At 30.9% G+C, this 18,943-nt stretch overlaps 2 protein-coding genes across 3 annotated transcripts; one reads left to right on the forward strand and one right to left on the reverse strand.

Annotated features, from left to right (window-relative positions):
* Positions 1–786: 786 nt before the first annotated feature.
* On the reverse strand, positions 787–1,866 carry LOC134262644 (ribonuclease Oy-like). Of its 2 annotated transcripts, XR_009991054.1 has the most exons (4): positions 1,668–1,866; positions 1,522–1,565; positions 1,034–1,101; positions 787–944 (listed from the first exon to the last, which is right to left on the reverse strand). XR_009991054.1 is itself a non-coding variant. In XM_062745020.1 (3 exons), the coding sequence occupies exons 1-3, from the start codon at positions 1,582–1,584 to the stop codon at positions 830–832; spliced, it is 246 nt and encodes an 81-aa protein (XP_062601004.1). In that variant the 5' UTR covers positions 1,585–1,616; the 3' UTR covers positions 787–829. The 2 variants fall into 2 exon arrangements, 1 of the variants encoding a protein (XP_062601004.1); XM_062745020.1 differs by lacking the exon at positions 1,668–1,866 and having other exon boundaries at positions 1,522–1,616.
* Positions 1,867–13,296: 11,430 nt separating this feature from the next.
* Positions 13,297–15,691, forward strand: LOC134262645 (uncharacterized). Its single transcript, XM_062745021.1, has 4 exons — positions 13,297–13,528; positions 14,071–14,157; positions 15,012–15,098; positions 15,302–15,691. The coding sequence occupies exons 1-4, from the start codon at positions 13,339–13,341 to the stop codon at positions 15,391–15,393; spliced, it is 456 nt and encodes a 151-aa protein (XP_062601005.1). The 5' UTR covers positions 13,297–13,338; the 3' UTR covers positions 15,394–15,691.
* Positions 15,692–18,943: the final 3,252 nt, after the last annotated feature.

Raw genomic sequence — 18,943 nt, forward strand, 5'->3', positions numbered from 1 at the left:
GTAATTGTAATGTTACTCTTTGGTGCGTTTGACGTCCAAGTGGTAACTGAGCTACATGAACGGTATAAACTTGATCAAGTTATCCTATAACATAGCGGATTTATACGATCTTCATACACTTTTTGATCCTAAATTTCATAGAATTACGATACAGTATGTTGTAGTTTGGAGCAACGATGGACATAAGATTTTAAAGCATTTGCCTTCAACCATTTGCATTAATTGGAATGTAATCAAACGCATCCAAATCAACAATCGCACGTACAATATCGTCTGTCTCTTTCCCGAGAATTTACGGCTTCTTAGAGAATTGACAAAATTATTTAATTAATTTAAATATAATGGACCTTAAACGATGTTCCATGAAAACAAATAATTAAAGCAAACTAAATATAAGGGAAGAAGACAGTCGAAGGTGAGAAAAGCAGGTAGGTAACTAGGTACATCAGGTGTTTGGTCACGATAATTACTGTACAAACACTGCCACAGGCGATAACGGTCATTTAGAGGGTAGGAAACTCTAATTACTGTATGTGGATGTGCAATGAACATTTTACGTTTTAAAACCGATGTTTTAATGCATTGATAAATAAGCTTAGAAATATTTAAAAATATACGTCCGAGTAACCGAGTACCGATTTTAGTATTCGATACTCGGACGTTCGATCGAGTACCCGGTTAACCGGGTACTCGTTGACATGCCTAATATATATATATATATATATATATATATATATATATATATATATATATATATATATATATATATATATATATATATATATATATTCAGCAGAATAAAAATGAAATTGACAAAAAACAAATCATCTTACTGGTCAATATTGTACATGCTAGCCAGGTTGATAGTTTTTGTGAAGTATTCTGACACGTTCCTTGTTCCTGTAAGCTTAGCGCAAGTGTCATGCTTCCGCCATTGCTGTGACCTATGAAATAATGAATAATATCGGTCTGCATAATACAAAAAACTTATGAAATTTCTCAATTGTCTGTAAATATATGCATGAACGTGTACCAAAAATCTACGTTGCTTTTTGTGTCCAAGAGATTTGGCCATATCTTATTCATGGATTCTAGAGTTTTCTGAAAGCAAAATGAGATCAATGTTTATAAAGGCAAATATCTGATATGTAATATAAAAAGGAAACCTTGCGTTTGAAAGAAAATGAAGATGATACATTTCTTTTCGATATGATTTTTTTTTTGTTATAAATTTAAATTTGTGCAATCAAAATTAGTATTTTTATTTTTTTGAAAATGTTTGAACAATAGGCTATATTTGCAATGTTTGAACAATAGGCTACTCGGTTCCCATTTAATTTCGAAGGTCTGAACAGAAATGATGTTTATTTTATTTGAAATAGTTTGTGACTTAATTCTGAAAGCATTTGTACCTTAAAGATTAAAGCAGACCGACTAAAAACATTTAATGTTAATTATTATTTTAATCTGTGATAATAACAGGTATTTAAACGATAATTACGAAAAGTAATAATCACTTACCAAAGCCCATGGATGGTCAAAAAATCGGGTGGTAATTTTGAACACTGAACATGAACATAACATAAGATTAAGTTTTACTTTAATATCATTGAGTTTAGAATTATTGAATGAGTAAACATAAATACTTAATATAACATTTTATTCACCGCATTATTTTCACAAAACCTCACCGGCCATCGGAAAGCCAACACAAAGTGATCAAATCCAACTGCCACTACGTGACTGTAGTCACTATGTTCATATACATATTAAGTAACAGGAAGTGAAAATTACAAAGGCAGTAGAATAACCACTTTATTGTCAGTACAGTAGAAAACAAACTGTTGAAGTGATTACGTGGACGAATAAGTAAACAACTCGACCTTTGAAATTTAATTTTTTAAATTAATGTTATTAGACAAATACATTTTAGAAAAGCATTTGTTTAGTTGGATACATGGATAGTTGGATCAACTTCATCATCATCATTATTTTAATTTGTATGTATTGATGCTATATATAAAAAAATAGCTTTTTTAACATTTTTACAAGTTTAGTTTTAAAAGATAATTAGTTTTAAACTTTATCTGATATCTGACAAAAATTTTAAGGTATCAGATAATCAAATTAAAAGCAGGGGTATTCACGAGAAAGCCATTCGGAAAAAAAAATATCCTTGATGACAATGTTTTTGTTTCATATCTACATATATTTTAAAAAACCACAATTAACTTCCGAGCGACAAAAATTTTTAGCTTAAAATATAAATACAAAATGCACGAAAATTACACCTTTTAAAAGAGTGTAGGGACACTCATGAAAATTGACAAAATTATTCAACATAAGTATTTTATAACTGTACTTTTAATCTACACACATCTTCTGCGAAAAATAATTAATGCATAAACATCTTAAACAAGGAATTTTCAACAATTTGTAACTCAAAGAAATTTTAATGCTCATAATATTAGAACCTTTTTGTTCTTTCCTTTGCATTGTTAAACTGAAATGCACAGGTGTAAATAATGTTAAGTTTTTGTTTAAGATTTCTGATTTCACGTATGGTGTACACTGTAATAAATTTCAGAAACTCTATCAAAACGTCTAGAATATAAATATTTAGAATCTGCTATGTACTTCTACACTAGTTACATGTAAATTTCAATTCCGCTCATAATATATAATGCAGATTGTTGAGATAAATATTTATGTTTCAGTTATGTATCAAAAACATAGATTGTTCAGACTTATAATTAGAGGCTTTTGGTCCCTCCAGAGTATATCCACGACGTTTTGTCAAATAACGATGGTTATTTCCTTTTTTACATAGACACGATATATCCTGGTAATCGTAATATGAAACAACATTTTTCATATTTGAATATTAAACAACAAAAATACGTTAGAGATAACGTAAGAAAAAAAATTATTGTATTTGAAATGACATTAACTTTTTTAATGTTAAATTTAATTACTTACGCATGAATAAAACCCTATTATATGCATTCAGGCTTTATAATTCTTAGTTTATTCGATACGCAAAAGCATTCTCACGTACATAAAAATAAAAAGGAGATAAGTTATTCACAAAAAAGTTAACGAAATAAAACTACAAGCTATTGATTTTAAACTCATAACCGTGTATGTTTCTGATTACATGAACTTTTCATTAAATTCACTTTAAATTAATGCTGACTGACGTTTTTCACATTAATTGTGAGCCAATTATTTTCAAAATGAGTTTTCTACGAATATTGCCGTGGTTTCCCGGCCTTAACAGAGAGAACAAGGCGGATTGACCGATTTGCAGCGTTTGCTCATTCCTCAAGTGCAACTGGTCATTCTACCACTGATGTTTTAGTTAAGAGGTTTGCTTTGCTCTGGTCCAATTTTTAAATGTTTAATGAGCTTTTGAGTTTAAAAATTACATGGTATCTCCACAATTATTATTTAAAAACAATATGCGAACAATCTATCATTCCCATTTCAATTTATCATAGGTATTGAAAGAAGGAGGAAGGCTGTATCAATAAAATCACATTCTTAATTGTAAATAAAAAAACCCTCTCACTCAGTGAAGTTTATATAACAGGGAAACTGGAGTTCTGCATTTTTTTTTCTACGAGGACAAGGCCTTCCAACAAATTCACGTGTCAAAAGTGTACGTGTATCTGTAGCTCTTACAGTGGAAAGACAATAGTTGCAAATGAAATATGCGAATAATGTGGCAATCGACAAATTGTAGCCTGACAGGGATAGATCTACAGTAGACCAACATATAACGATGACTGACTTCTATGAACACCCTCCTGTATGTAAATACTGTCAGTCGTTTTAAATCCACACCGTTAAATATCAGAGATTTCTAAAAATGTATCAATTTCGATGGTTTTCATTCCACGCTGCAATTGATGAGAATTGATTTCGTAGATTGAAAAAAAAACAACGACAGTATAAGTTTTATTTCTCTTAAATATGACAAATCGCGAACATAGTGAAATTAAAACAATCGTGATAATTTGTCAGTCTGCAGTTATAGCTCCGACAAAAATGAAAGCATACCTTTGCTCAACCCAAACGCCAGATTATACACAATTAAATATTAAATTTAACCTATATAAATGTTATTAATTGATTTAATGGAATGATTAATAGTTGTTAAATATTCTAAACAATTTTAAGGCGGTTATAATGTTACACATAGTCAGCGTGGTTGAAAACTACCACTATTGAATTTATAGTTGATCCAACAAGTAAAGCAATAATGCCTATCAATATAAGTGAACCGATTATTAGCAAATTAATGATAAAAATGTGATAAAATTAAAAGAGAGCCAATAATTATCAAATCAATGATAAAAATGTTATAAATTGATTGGCTATTATTTCACTTCTTATTTTTATTCATTTCATAATGAAAATAAACCCACCTATCTAAAACACAATTTACTATTTACTGAATCCATGCTTTCGCAAATAGTAATATTAAAATTCAAAATCTATCTCATTATATCCAGTTCCCCAACATAGAAATAGTTACTGCTTTAACCAAATTATGAATCCCTTTAGAGAGGGAATTAAGATAATGACCACATATTGAGTACCTGTTAAACTTTAAATGGCATTGTTAACAGTGAAATTAAACATGGCGCTTAACCTACTTCCTAGGGTATTTAAATGTTAGAAATCAATAACATCGACCTCTCCGTCTTTTATTTACATCCAATACTAAATTTGAAATTTGGAATTCCGATGTCTATCCAGGAGGTTTATGTATCTTGTTGTTGAATTTCTAGGCAGCAAACCAAGAGGCAAGTCTATAAAATTAATTGTGGATTAGTTTTTAAATTCGAAAATTGTTAAAAAAGTGTAGCGAGTCTAATACTTATAAGCAATACAAATGATTATCAAAATAGTATATTTTAGCCTTTACTTAATATTTGAAAATTATTCGTGTGTTTTACTAGATACCCATGAGTAAGGTAAAAGAAAAATCTGGGCGTTCACCACGGTCAAAGCCGTACGATCGTCCATCCGGGTCCTCCACATTAAGTAAACATGGAGACAATAAAAGAAATCAATACCACAAAACGCCATTCTCTCCGGAAGAACAGACATTTAAATTTGATGTAGGCGCTCTATTTAATATCTGGAGGCATAAAGAAAATAACAGAAAGGAATCTGAATACTCAGAGGCAAGAAATATAACAGACAGATTGACTGCAGGATCACCCACAAATAGTGACAGTGACAGTGATGATGTTGAAGAAATAATAGAATCTACTGGACTGAAAGCTGGTGGTAATACAGATTGTTTGAGTAGCTCTACTTCAAAAATTATTGACGCCTTAAATACTGAGTCAAAGAAAAGGCTAACACGCCCGGGGGCACCTAAACCTGAAAATAAAAATTGTTAGTAAAATTATATTGAAATAAATAAATTTAAAATAATGGATATGTCACTTATGTCGGATGACTACGTACGATACAAAACAAGTGACGATTCATTCTAGGAACGTCAAATAAAATTAAATATCATTATGTTCGACATACTCCTTATTATCCTTTTTACCCATTGGGGCATTATTAGTTCTTAGCTTTATAAACCTACATTTAAGTTGATTTAATTACTGTTGGGTTTCAATAAACAATGAAAGAAAAATCTAATTTGCAGTTATTTTTCTTTGCTTGGATGAAAATCACCATGCCCTTCAATCAGGCAATACAAGTACCATAATTTTTCCTTTTCTTCAATTGTTCTTTTTTCGGAATTATCAAATTGGTACCTATTCATGAGAATAAAATGGAGAAGGGAAACTGTCAAACCAGATAGTGCATAACCTACATTGTGAAAGATTTTTTAAAAGGGTTAACTGTTCTATTTTAATTTCTATTAGATTAGAATATGATTTGTCTTTAAGAGTGTATTACTAAAAATTGTTGAAAATTTGTACTTTGCTCTAAAAATACAGTAGGAATAACGATGGATTTGTCTAAAACCTTCATTGTATTCCACATGATCTACTTTTAGCAAAACGAATTGAAAGTAATCTGTTTTACAAACACAGCTACAAGTCAAACAGCAAGACACCTTAAGGAATAAAAAACAATTTATTAAACTTGGAAATGTTTGTAACTATACATTTTTTTTCAAATTGTTTAAAAATATTGCACCGTGTTAAGTTTAAATGATTGTAACTGTATACCTTTAATACTGTGTTTAGAAAAGAAGTCTTAGAAAAAAAAAAGGCAAAGAAATTACAAGGCAATACCGATTAACCTCAAGTTAACTGTCTCAGAAAGAAATCAAACCAGAAAAAAAAACGTTTGTCCTATTATTGATAGTTATATAATTTTCAAAACAAATGTATTGTGTTATATAATTTTAATGCATCATTGAGATTCAATGGTGTGATATTTTATGCAACCTCACCTGTTTAAATTGCGTGGTTGTAAAACCATATGTAAACTAGTTATGTTGTTGAAAAAAGCAAATGATAGGCGATGTTACTTTAGATTTAGCCAACTTAATTTTTTTTGGTTTTATCTTTAAGTAATGGGTCTCTTGTAACAATCAAAATATAATAATCCTTTATCTTAAGATAATATTGCCTAGCAACTTTGAAATTTTATATGTCTATTCTGCATGAATTATTAAAACATTTATATTAAAATTACTGTTGTCCGACAGATTAAAAAACGCAAAGACATATTTCCAATGTCAGAATAATAAACTATTAAAACATGATGTCTTCAGCCTTTCCATGTTCAAATGGACTTACAATTGTCCAATAATAATTAAGAAACAAGATATACTCACCGTCAATAAAAACGCAACAATCTAAATTTAGGATGAAAAATTATATCCGGGATATAACTATGTACTCAACAAATAAGGACATTTTTTACTTTGCCAAATCAGTTATTTAACGAGGCCCGATCTAGTTGGACTGTGCATACGTTTTAAAGCAGCGTCGACTCAGGCACGTCACAGTACCCTTGACTGCCGTCACAATTGAACACAGTGACGTCACAATTAAAATGACGTCAAATTGCGCTAAAATGTTTCACTGATCTTGCATACCTGGTAACTCTATAGGCTGTACATGTTGAAAGCTGGTATTTCTATTATTTACATGTTTTTTAGAAATATTTTTTCTTAAATAAATAAAAACTCTGAAACATGATTTATTTTGAGGTACCGTATTAATTTCTTGGTACATATTCATTAATTTTCCTTGGTTTTTTTTTTTTTCGATTTCCATGTGAGTTAAAAAACAAACACTGCAACCAAAAGTAAACGATTTTAGTCTTTCTCCTTGAACATGTTGAAGTGTTTATACACACCCTTTTTATTGAGGACTTAAATATGCATGGATAAGCTTGATTTAAAAAGTCTACGAATCATTTAAATGCTACGCCCGAAGAAAAATTTTTTTCTATATATTACATGATAAAAGTAAAATTCGTCATTTGTCTCCTCTTACCCCCCCCCCCCCCCCTTTTATTCCGCGTATTACAACGTCGCGTTGAAAAAAAATTAGAAAATTATTGCAAAATGTAAGAATTATTTATCTTTTAGAAACTAATACAGTATTGCAATCGTTTGTTGATGTTATGTACAGCCATGGCGACTTATTTCATATCTAGTTGGATAAAATAAATCCTAAGTTTGTGTTTTGATACGCCCCCTTTTCACTGCAATAAAGGCTACCTTCAATTTTCATTTCATTTTTTACAAGAAGATTGAAAATTGCATGATATATGTGAAAAGCAAAACATTTCACCGTGTATATTTTTTTAATTTTCAATTTCTTTGTTTATTGGATAGTTTTACTATGTAATTGTGTATAAAATTACAAAAAATGGTCCATATCTTGACAGTGCCCCCATTTGACTACAATAAAGGCGAGGTTATAAAATTTTATTCTAATTTTTCTTAGCATAATACATACAAAAATATTTCCAAAAATTAAATTTTTTTATCATTCCGTTTTCGTAATTTTAAACTAGATCGGGCCTCGTTAATGGTTGAATGGTTTTCATTCCATTACCGAAAGTTGATTTTTACCCTTCTTAACAGATTACGTTTCAATAAAACATCCCCCTTCCGACCATTTAATCAAAACATGCTAATCCGCCATGTACAACATACGCAGTCCGATTTCTACCATGCATTAGGTATATCAATGTCTTTATCTGAGCAAAATAAATATTATTGGGCATTTTTAATCGCCTGTTGTTCAGATACTGAGGTCGAATTTTCTCTAACTTGGCACAGTGTACTAACCCTTAGACTTCCCGTTAATGAGCTCTCATCCATGCTTTTGAAAAACATGAGCCTGAAAAGTCCTCATGTAGCGTATATTTGCATCTGTAGCTCTCCTTTTTTCTTTATTTTGAGAATTTCCAGCAATAAAAATGCGTGTTTTCGGTAATTTTGAGGAGATACAGGTATCACATCTGAAAAAGAGATATATTTTCCCGGGATTTTAGTACAATACTTATGATAAAAAAGTACAAAACTTAAAAACCCAAAATATTGTTAAATATTTAATAAAAATATTGTTAAATATTTTATAAAAATGCTAATATTTTATTTCTGTTATGAGGGCTAAAAATCAACTTCCGGTAATGGGATGAAAGCCATTCATCCGTTGAAAAACTACTTTTGCAAAGTTAAAGATGTCTTAAATTTTTTTGTACATAGTTATATCCAGTAAATAATTTTCACCCTAAAATTAGGGTGTTGCATTTGTATTGACGCCGAGTATATCTTTTTGAAATTCATTGGGGTGTTAATACGGATTTGTAATGTGATCAAATCCGATAAAGCCTTTCAGGCGAACCATATGATTGTTAATTATCATGTTCACTACATTTGTTTTGCAACATGTTGCCTAAAACTAAATTTTGCGCATCCTAACTTAGCGTTTTGATTTAAATAACGTATCAAAATAATTTGACAATCTAGAAACTATTTAAATAATATAAAAATATAACTATAATTTATGTCACTTTTTCAGTTACATTATAATTTCTCAGAATAATCAGAGGGCGAGTAGTATCTAGAGATAGATAGATAATGAAGTTAAGGAATAACAAGAGTGTTACTGTTTAATCTAAAGTCATTGAAGAAGGATATGGAGAAAACGAACAGTATTCAATCTCATATTCCATAAAACAATACAAAATAGAAGCAGAGCAAACGCAGACACCTCCGAAACATCAGAGGTGGGATCAGATGCTATGGACGAATGAGCATGTGTATTGTCAACCACATGTTACCTGTGCATTTGTAAATGCATGGTTTACATGAAGATTGACAACGTTAATGAACGAATGATAAACATGTTTAGTATAGAACACAAAAATGGTCACATCTTCTAAATAATTAACAAAACTGGCTAATCATAAAATGTAAACCAGAAAAGGCGTTCAAAATAGAATATTTCTGATTTACTTACCATATGCAAAATTCATTTAAAACTATGTTTCAGAACTCCATTTTTCTAACAAGCCAATAATATTATCTGAGTTACTTTCTGTGTTTTTTTCTCAAATATGAAGAAAACCGATTTACATTTACAGTAATTGAAAGAAATGAGAAAATACCTTATAGAAAATTATTTGTTTTTTACTCATATTTTAAATCTTTAAACTTTCTCTTCTGTTTAAAACCATCCATTCAATTTAATGCTTCTTTCGTATAAATATCTGAGTGATAAATGTTATAAGATTAAGATTAACAATTTTGGTTTGTTTTCTTCCGCTTAAACCATCTAATCGCATCCTTTTGATTATCCCTCGTTCTTCTTTTTTTTCTCAGGATCTATTTTGGGCATCAATTGCAAACACTTAAGATGACATAAATTCAATCATCCTTTCATTTTTCATGCAGATTTTCCTATAAGATACTTTTAGCAGTGTCCAATTAATAAATTCAGGAAATTCCTCCTGGCCATTTCTAAGTAACACTTGGTTGTTTATGATTATGTGCTAAAGTAATTCTCTCTCTCTCTCTCTCTCTCTCTCTCTCTCTCTCTCTCCAATCATAATTTTATTTCTCTTTCATATGTACAATAACTGTAGCTACTAATCTGTATCTCTATCGTTCGATACAATTTCGATGTATGACCGCAGAAATACAAGTTGTACACTAAAAGAGAACTTAACCTCTACTTAGGTACAACAATGGGCACTTCATTTGATTTATGTCAACTCTTTGTATATATAAGGCATAAAACTCGACCCAAAAGCATTATCATAACTGCAACAAAATCTTCAAAAGATATAAAATTTTATCAACAGAGAAAATGGGCCTTTTTTCTGTGACCTGCAGGATTTTTTGTACGATACATTTTTGGTTAATATATTCACGATTTTGTTAGAAGGGAAAGTTTTGAAAAAAAGTAAAGCACATAAGAAATTGATTTAGATTTATTAAAGTACATATGTAGCTTAAAATGTAAAATTATTTAATTCTCTTGCGCAGGTAAGTTAAGGTTACAACCAAATATTCTACTTGCCTTTATGATATGACGTCATAGTAAGCTATATGACGTGAAGTTTAGAGATAACAATTTCTTATAATCGATATCGAAGATTGATTTGAGGTCGTAAAAATTAATCAATATATGCAGAGGCATAATACCAATAGAATTTTGTCGTTTCTGGGTCTCTGTAGTTAACACAGGGGTTAAATACCAAACCCGTGACGTCATAACTGTTGGTCATGCAGTAGCAGAGTTAAATTGAAATGTAACGAGAATTCATGTAAACAAACACAAGAAATCGGAGTTTAAAAGCATTTAGAATGAATATCATGTGTGATTCATGTGGGAATAAAAGCTTATGAATAAGGTATGGTAATATACTTCAACAATTTCTTCGTAAAATTAAAGCAGGGAGGGTGTTTACTTGCCGATCAGCCTTTCCTCTGTCGTTCGTAACAAAAAAGATGCAAAAGTTCAACACTACGCCGCACACTTTGAAACTTAATTTTTGTTTCTATCTTAAGTTCTTATTCTATTGTTTTTGGAAAGTGCTGCTAGAATCGTATGGTTTACGGGAATTAATGCATTTTTTACGATGTTATGAACAAAATGTAAAAAAGTTTGGGAAAGTTTCGTTAGAAAGTGTTGAATAATTATTTCTGTAATAGGACAGTAGGATTCTAGCAGCACTTTTCATGGTACAGAGATGTTTTTACATAATTATTATTACAAATTGAAATCAATTATCCCCGGGGTAGTGTTGAACTTTTCACTTTTTCATTAAGGCATATTTTCTAATTATAGACGTCACGTGGTGACGTCGTGATGAAGTGCTTCATGTAGTATAAGTCCCATTGAAGTATATAATAGAATGCATAATTATAACAAAAGTTTTATGCTTGACTTTTTCCGATTTATTAGTGTTACATAATTATAAAAAAAAAACTAAAAGTCTTAATTCGCCGAATTCTGGTCCATGTGCTGCCTTAAAATACCCGCGTGTCTTTCGTTCACATGTACAATAACTAATATTATGATGAAAGGAAAAAGAAACTCGTAATAGTATACCTGTAATATGCGAAAAAGTTTTGTCTATGTGGCCGAAAATTGTGAATTTTGGTCAGATGTGTATTACGTGTACTTTGCTCTAAAATCGCTTATTAAAACCAATCAACCATTAAATGGTGGCGTAACGTAGGGAAAGTGATAAAAAAAAGTCAAAAACATGTACATGTCGATGATGACAAGTTTTTGATCACATTTTGCAGTGCCAAATTAAAACATGCTTTAGTGTAAAAAAAAAACATGGGTTTTCCATATTTGCAGAGAGTATAAATTTCTTGAAATCATGGTATGGTTGACGGAAGTTGCATTGGGGTTAGTAATTAAATTGCTTAAGCTAATAAAAAGGCAACAACATGCTACTGTTTGTTTTTAATATTTCGTCCAAAAAGATTTTTAGTTTTCTGACAGTAACTTAAAATGTTTCCAATCAACCATGTCGGTGACGTTGGCGCGTAACACTGTCTCATCAAACATGTCAAATAGGCCTTTACAACACGCCACCTCGATAATCATAAAAACATTATTGCTTAAACCGACATTTATACTATTGACAATCATACTCGTTACATTCAACCTAAAACTCTCCGCTCGAATTAGGTCCACGAGCTTGGCAACTTTAACGTCGATTTTACTCTCACTTGCAAAAACGCGTCGTAAGTGTAATGTAAGTAGCATGTTCACGTTCGGAAAATGTAGCCAATGTTTGTCGAGACTTTATTAAAACCATTCACGTGTACAAAACAATCTCGATTCTGTAAATTCTATCCTAAAACGAAACTTCGTGGGATTCATTGGACAGGAGTATTTGTGGCCTTTAGAATGTTACAGCTACTCTCAACCATGAAGACTACCATCGGAAGGGTTGAATAATAATCCCATGAGAAAGACAAATGCTCTGGTGACTACTATGTATAGGAGATCCAATGTCGTTAATGATGCGCCTGTGCATGGAGTCTAAAGATTTTAAGGGAATTTATTCTTTTCTGGGGGGGGGGGGGTATCGACATATAAATGTTGATAACTCATGAATTATCAGTCAAATCAAACAAGATTTTGGTAACTTGTTGATTAAAGATGAATTAATAGAAGAATTGAAATAACTTTGGGAATAAGTTTTAATTAATTCAAAAGTTTACTATGCGCTTCTTTTTCCTTTCAGTATATTTTATTGTATATTTATATTATGTTTATATTGAGCATAAATGTGACTGTACAACCCTTTTTTGTATTTTTTTATTCTTTCACTGTAAAAAGGTATGTCAAAGAAAGACACTCATCAAAAGCTTTTCAATCAAGTTGAGTGTACATTACTAGCTAGTAAACAATATGTGATTATATACAAAAGTACAATTAATGTTAAGAATTTATAAAATGTATGTACTTGAGTATATGTCTGATGATAAACCTTTTCATTTTCTGCACTAAAAATAAATAACTATAGGGTAAAACACATAAAATGCAATTTGACGATTTCACATGGCCGCCTTGTTTTATATATATATATATATATATATATATATATATATATTGTACACAGTTCTGCCTACTTATACCGTACGTTAATCATTTAGATGTTAAAAAAGGGACTCTTTAAAAAATGGAAAAAGGAAGGAAAAAAAATCCCTGCTTGTTTTGAATATTTATCATCTAAAAGAGATATACATCAAAATATTTCAGTGGTCCACGTGGTACTTGCACATATATAAAATGCATTTTAGTTGAAATACATCTGAAAGCTAATCTAAACCGGTACTAATCGGAATCAGAATTAATCGCGATGAACTCCTCAACTGCCTATATTCTTATTTCTAAAAGAATGATCTTTTCGGTCATCGAGCTCCTTGTAATGCTGCATTGTACAATGTCGCAACCGTTGTATTCGAGTTCAAAGAATGATATTCAGATTATGAAGGACCTGCGTGCCTTTCAATCAAACATGAAAGCACAGAACAGAAAGATGGTTAGAGGTTTGTATAAATATGTATGTTTAATAATACTATTATTTATTATCATTATTATTATTAGATCAGAAAAGCTTTTCAAATCAGATCCGCGCATGTCAATAATGAAGGATTTTTTACAAATCATGAAGTAAAATTAGTAATTCTTATATTGATTATCAATAATAAATCAAAATATTAAATTTGTCAAAAAGATATTGAAGAAAAAAACCGTATACGTGGACATTTTTAGCGAGACGCAAATTAAGTGACTTCTATCTAAATTCTGGTATTTTAATTTTAGCGAGAAGTAAATTTATCGATTTTAAAATCCTATTAAAGAAGCTATTACAAAAATATCCAATTAATATTTAGCAATATTCAAGCACCCTTGCTTATAATGCCAAAATTAAATCCTCCCTAAAAATTCTATTTATACGGTAATCATTGATGACATGTTAATATTATGTTACTTGCAAGAAGCCTAACATGAGACTTCAGTACAACTTCTAATAACTTTATATTTTATTTAGTAGACATCATTTCAAAACCTTTCAATTATTATCTAGAGCAAAGTTCTAAACTTCTACAAATAGAAAAAAAGATGCAAAGTGACCTCGCAAATCTGGAAAACAGAGTAAAGAATATAACAAATGGTAAATATTTAGTTTATTTACTTCTAGGGATTTTTCTATCTGCCTTACGATTGTAGATCGGGAGGCACAGGATCGATTCTTGTTCGTGGCGCCGTGATTTGCAGCTCTCCACCAGGAGTTAGTGGCGTCTTTGAGAGAAACATTCTCAAGAGGGTGTTAAAAAATATAAAATGAATCAATTTGCTCAGCTAAACATAAGGATATTTAATTATTATATCCCTGCAAAGTAAATTTGTTTGAGCTATTTAAACTTTAATTTATAATGAAATGATGTTATTTCAATATACAACCCCAAAAATCTACTATTGGTATATTTCCAATAAGGGTTGTGCGATAAATTCATTGATATTATAATATCATTCTTCTTGATTGAGATTTTTTTATAAGAAATTTTTAACATAGATTGCAATAACACGCATAGGACATTTAAGAAAATTATTGATTTTTTTTCTGATTCAAAGATATTTCCATTTCAATTTATCATTACATCAGTAACATGATCCGAAAAGCCGTATAACGTCTCGTAAACAGGCGCGGATAATTATATCAAACTCCTAGCTTCACGTTTCGATTGATCTGATGATCTGCACCTGTCAATGAGATATGATACGACCATTCGGATTAAGTTACTGTTATAATCAAATATATTTAAACATGTAATTATGCTTTACTCCACTTTATTTTATTTAATCACGCTAACGCAAAAACCATTGTGACGTCATAAAAGCACTATGAGATATGAAAATTTTATCCAATGAGTCATATTCACGAGATAAAGGGGTAAACATGGGATAAATGTGTATATCTTCGTTTAAATCATTTTTCACTATAAAAATATTTATACTCTCTTCCAGAACAAGATAAGAAGATTCTTCCAATACTGGAGAGGATGCAATCTTATTTCACGAGACTGGAAAATATAGTAATGAATGTAACTAAAGGTAAATATGCTGCTTGAGTTGCTGAATTTCGTTGACCTGAATGAATATATTCCAATTAAAGGCAATATAAATCAAACATACTACTAATATCAATGTTTTTTTTTGCAATGTTTTTTTATCACATGCGTAGTATTTTCTTATTTCCAATAACTTTTCAATGTATTTGATATATATCCTAACAAAATCTTTTTATTCTTTTCTAGAGCAAAATTCTAAACCTCTACAAACAGCAGAAAGGATGCAAAGTAAACTCCCAACTCTGGAAAACAGAGTAACAAAGAACTACGAACGATAGTATTGTTTTCCCGCCTACCTCCAAGTTAATTTTCAAAAGTTAATATGTTTGAATGATTTTCCATATTTTTATATTTTATTTACACGAATTTTCATAAAACATTACTTATTTGGGAAATCAAAGAGGGATAACCCTAAAATTTGGTAAAACTCGCGTTTTTCATTATAGAAATGAACGGAAAACGGAAAATATTTTTAAAACATCTCCCCCCGAGAAAAAAATATTTCTTTATACAGGTAATATATACACTATCATTTCACAAATTTACACCAAAGCTTTTTGTGTTTCACGGGGTTGGGGTGGGGTGGGGGGAGGGCATATGTTTACTGACAAAAAAATGACATTTTTTTTATTTTTAACTAAAACGTAGTATTTTATTAATGACATATGTTTAATTTCATATGCATAAAACATAGGAAAAGAGGTCAGGAAGATTTATTCACATTTAAAAATATCTTTAAATACGGTGATAGTCTAAAGCCCAGTTTCAACGGAAAATATCGTCTATCCCCTTTTTTAAAGAGCTATAATAAGGGATAATTCACTATTCTACACTGGTATAAAATTGTTAATCAATCATAATTGAACATATCTTTTTATTCAACAAAGATTTTATGGCCATATTGTCATTAATAATGAATCAAATATGTGTAAAATGAAGGCGGGAATCAGGAGGTAGCGTACGTAGTTCTTTAATCAATGGTAAAAGTTCAACTTCATCACCTTCATTTCCTGTATTCCAATGACCTGCATAAACATTACTCAGAGTTCAAATAGGTTTGACCGGCCAATAAAAAATACTAATTCTTTCATCCCATCTCTGTTTTCAAAGTCCATGTTTTTCTTTACTCAATCTTATTCAGATTTGAATCTAAGGCTTGAATCTACTTGGCAAAAATATTAGTTTTATTCATAATCGAAAGATCGCTCTGACGTGACCCCGAATGGGATGTTAGATGTTTGAGAAAAGGTAGAAAATTTGGAACATCTTACTAAATTTTAATTAGATTGAGATGCATGTTTCAAAATTCAAACGTTAGATTTCTTCAGCTTGAAAGACAGGAAGTGTAATTTTAAAAATAAATCGCTATTAATCCCGGCCAAAGGTGTTCTGGATGAAAACAATTATGTTAATGCTGAAAATCTAATTGTCTTTTATGCTCTTTTAAATAGGTAATTAGGTAATTGCAAAGGCTCCTATAGCAAACAGCTCAAAAAGAAAAAAAAGACAAGTCAAACTTTATAGATAAAAGGATTTGGAGTAGTGTAGATCACTAGCTGGCTAGCCAGAAGAAAGGGATGGCTGAGCAGAGACTTTGTAAATGAATTGATATCAGAGAGCTTCAGTTGCGTAGACTCACTGCAAGTGTTACCTGTTAACGCATACTTCTTCTAGTCATCGGGTCCCACCTCTTGAACTTTCCGGGGTCAGCTTTTCTTCTTATATCGATCATTGTTCATCATGTAGTTTAATGCAAATACTTAAGACTTCCCTTTATTAATATCATGAACTACTACTCTTACCGGAAGACCGGCAAGTAAACAAGATTATCAAGTTTTAGGAAATGTACATCATCGACTTTTCAAACAAGTAAATAGTCGAATAAGTAAATGGTATATATCAGCCATCTAAAATGAAGTCTTCCACAATATGTCTAGATGGGGATGCATAGTAAGCATTTGTCAAATACTCTTAATGCAAAATTGTTTTCAAATAGAACATGTGAAAAGGAAAGTAGTTCTCTAATCCACCAAACTAGTATTTTTTTTTTAAATTCAAATGCACTCTAAAAGCCATATTATCAATGACACTTTTTTTAATATGTCGCTTAAACAATTTACATTGATTCTATCAATATACCTGAAATACCTTTCTTCTAATTCTTATTTCTTCTCAAACGCTCAAAATAAAAATTGAAAAAAAAATCAAATTAAAAAAGTATTTTCACAACTAATGATACATTCCATTAGAATTAATCAAATTTTTAGAATTTAAATAAGCATTAAATATACATCTTACATTTTTGCTAATTGCCAAGATTTTTTTGTAGCTATGAGTAATGATATCGGTAAATTTCAAGAAGAGGTCACAATGCTGATCAATATTATTCTTTCCTAATTTTTCAAAATTAATTTTACTACTTAAAGCGCCCTAATATTTTTTAACAAAAAAACTAAAAGTAAGTGATCTTTATGATCGTTTGTAGTAAATTATCAAAAAATGAGTACAGAATATACCTTTGAGAGCAGAGCTTTTATAATCTGTTAATTAGAGAGAGAAAAAAAAAACAAATGTTTCGTTATATAAAAAGTAGTCCTGTTGTTTCCATAAAAAACTTTTTAAAAAGTTTACAACTTACAGATGTATCAAGTGTTTTCATAAAAGATTTTTTTCAGGTATTAATTAACTTAAAAAGAGAATGTCTTAATACTTTGTCATAGAAAATCAAACTCGATCGAGAGATCCCGTGATGTCTTTTGCAATCAGTAATAACTTTCAACCCTTTTATTAGCAATGAACACGTCTTATGTCCGGTGGCAAATAGCATAATTAGGGCAAATATTTATAGTCGTGTAGTATAATTAACTTTCAAAAATAAACAAAAAGTTGCTATAAATCGCAATCGCAGGATGTACATGTACATGTAATGAGGGTTAATTCCCAGTTCTTAAAAGTTAGTTTTCTAAGTGTTGTCAACGCTTTGGTGAATAATGTAACTAATCATTATAAAGCCACTTTCATTCACAGATAGCCCCGTGGGGATCTGGGTTAGAATAGGTCCTCAGTACCCCCATGCTTGTCGTAAAAGGCGACTAAATGGGGCGGTCCTTCGGATGAGACCGTATAAACCGAGGCCCCGTGTCACAGCAGGTGTGGCACGATCAAGATCCCTCCCTGCTCAAAGGCCGTAAGTGCCGAGGATAGGCCTAAATTTGCAGCCCTTCACCGGCAATGGTGACGTCTCCATATCAGTGAAATATTCTGGAAAGGGACGTTAAACATTATACAATCAATCAATCAATCATTCACAGATACAATGCACATTGTCAATCTCTCACCAGGGGGCGTATAACACCAACATTAAAAAATCACAGGTAGCGCTTTGTTGAAGTTTCCGAGGCCTGTTCAGCAGAGTGAACGTTCGCAAGCGCTCGTAAAAAATAACTATTGGAGGTATAAGTTTATCTTCAAAAATTTTTAGATAGCTGAACTAGCGCCGTAGCATTTTTAAGATCCGTGATCACGTGATTTATTTTGCTGAATTCTTTTATTTTTATCAAGGCTGGAGAGTAATAAAGTTTTCATTGTCACAATGGTTAAGAAATAAGGGGGGGGGGGATGACCTATTGGAGTTTTAGCGCAACGGAACATATAAGACCTTTAATGGAGAGGGGGGGACTCTATATAATATAAAGAAAATGCCGATTGAGATATTGCATGTATGAGCTAATTTAAAGAAGAGAATTTCTTGGCAATGTAGCAAAGAAAATACATGGGTGCTGAAAGGAATATAGAAAATAACTCAAAGTTTATGTCGTGTTAAGAGTC

Source organism: Saccostrea cucullata, unplaced genomic scaffold (genome assembly GCF_032062105.1).
Source record: "Saccostrea cucullata isolate Sc308-1 unplaced genomic scaffold, CSIRO_AGI_Scuc_v1 ctg11723, whole genome shotgun sequence".
NCBI classification, from domain to species: Eukaryota; Metazoa; Mollusca; class Bivalvia; order Ostreida; family Ostreidae; genus Saccostrea; species Saccostrea cuccullata.

Excerpts from the sequence above, each read along its gene's own strand:
- LOC134262645 (XM_062745021.1), top strand. The coding sequence starts at position 13,339 with ATGAACTCCTCAACTGCCTATATTCTTATTTCTAAAAGAATGATCTTT. Across the intron at positions 14,158-15,011 it reads AGTAAAGAATATAACAAATG|AACAAGATAAGAAGATTCTT; the intron begins GTAAATATTTAG and ends ACTCTCTTCCAG. Across the intron at positions 15,099-15,301 it reads AGTAATGAATGTAACTAAAG|AGCAAAATTCTAAACCTCTA; the intron begins GTAAATATGCTG and ends ATTCTTTTCTAG.
- LOC134262644 (XM_062745020.1), bottom strand. The coding sequence starts at position 1,584 with ATGTTATGTTCATGTTCAGTGTTCAAAATTACCACCCGATTTTTTGAC. Across the intron at positions 1,102-1,521 it reads TTGACCATCCATGGGCTTTG|AAAACTCTAGAATCCATGAA; the intron begins GTAAGTGATTAT and ends TTTTGCTTTCAG. Across the intron at positions 945-1,033 it reads AAAAGCAACGTAGATTTTTG|GTCACAGCAATGGCGGAAGC; the intron begins GTACACGTTCAT and ends ATTATTTCATAG.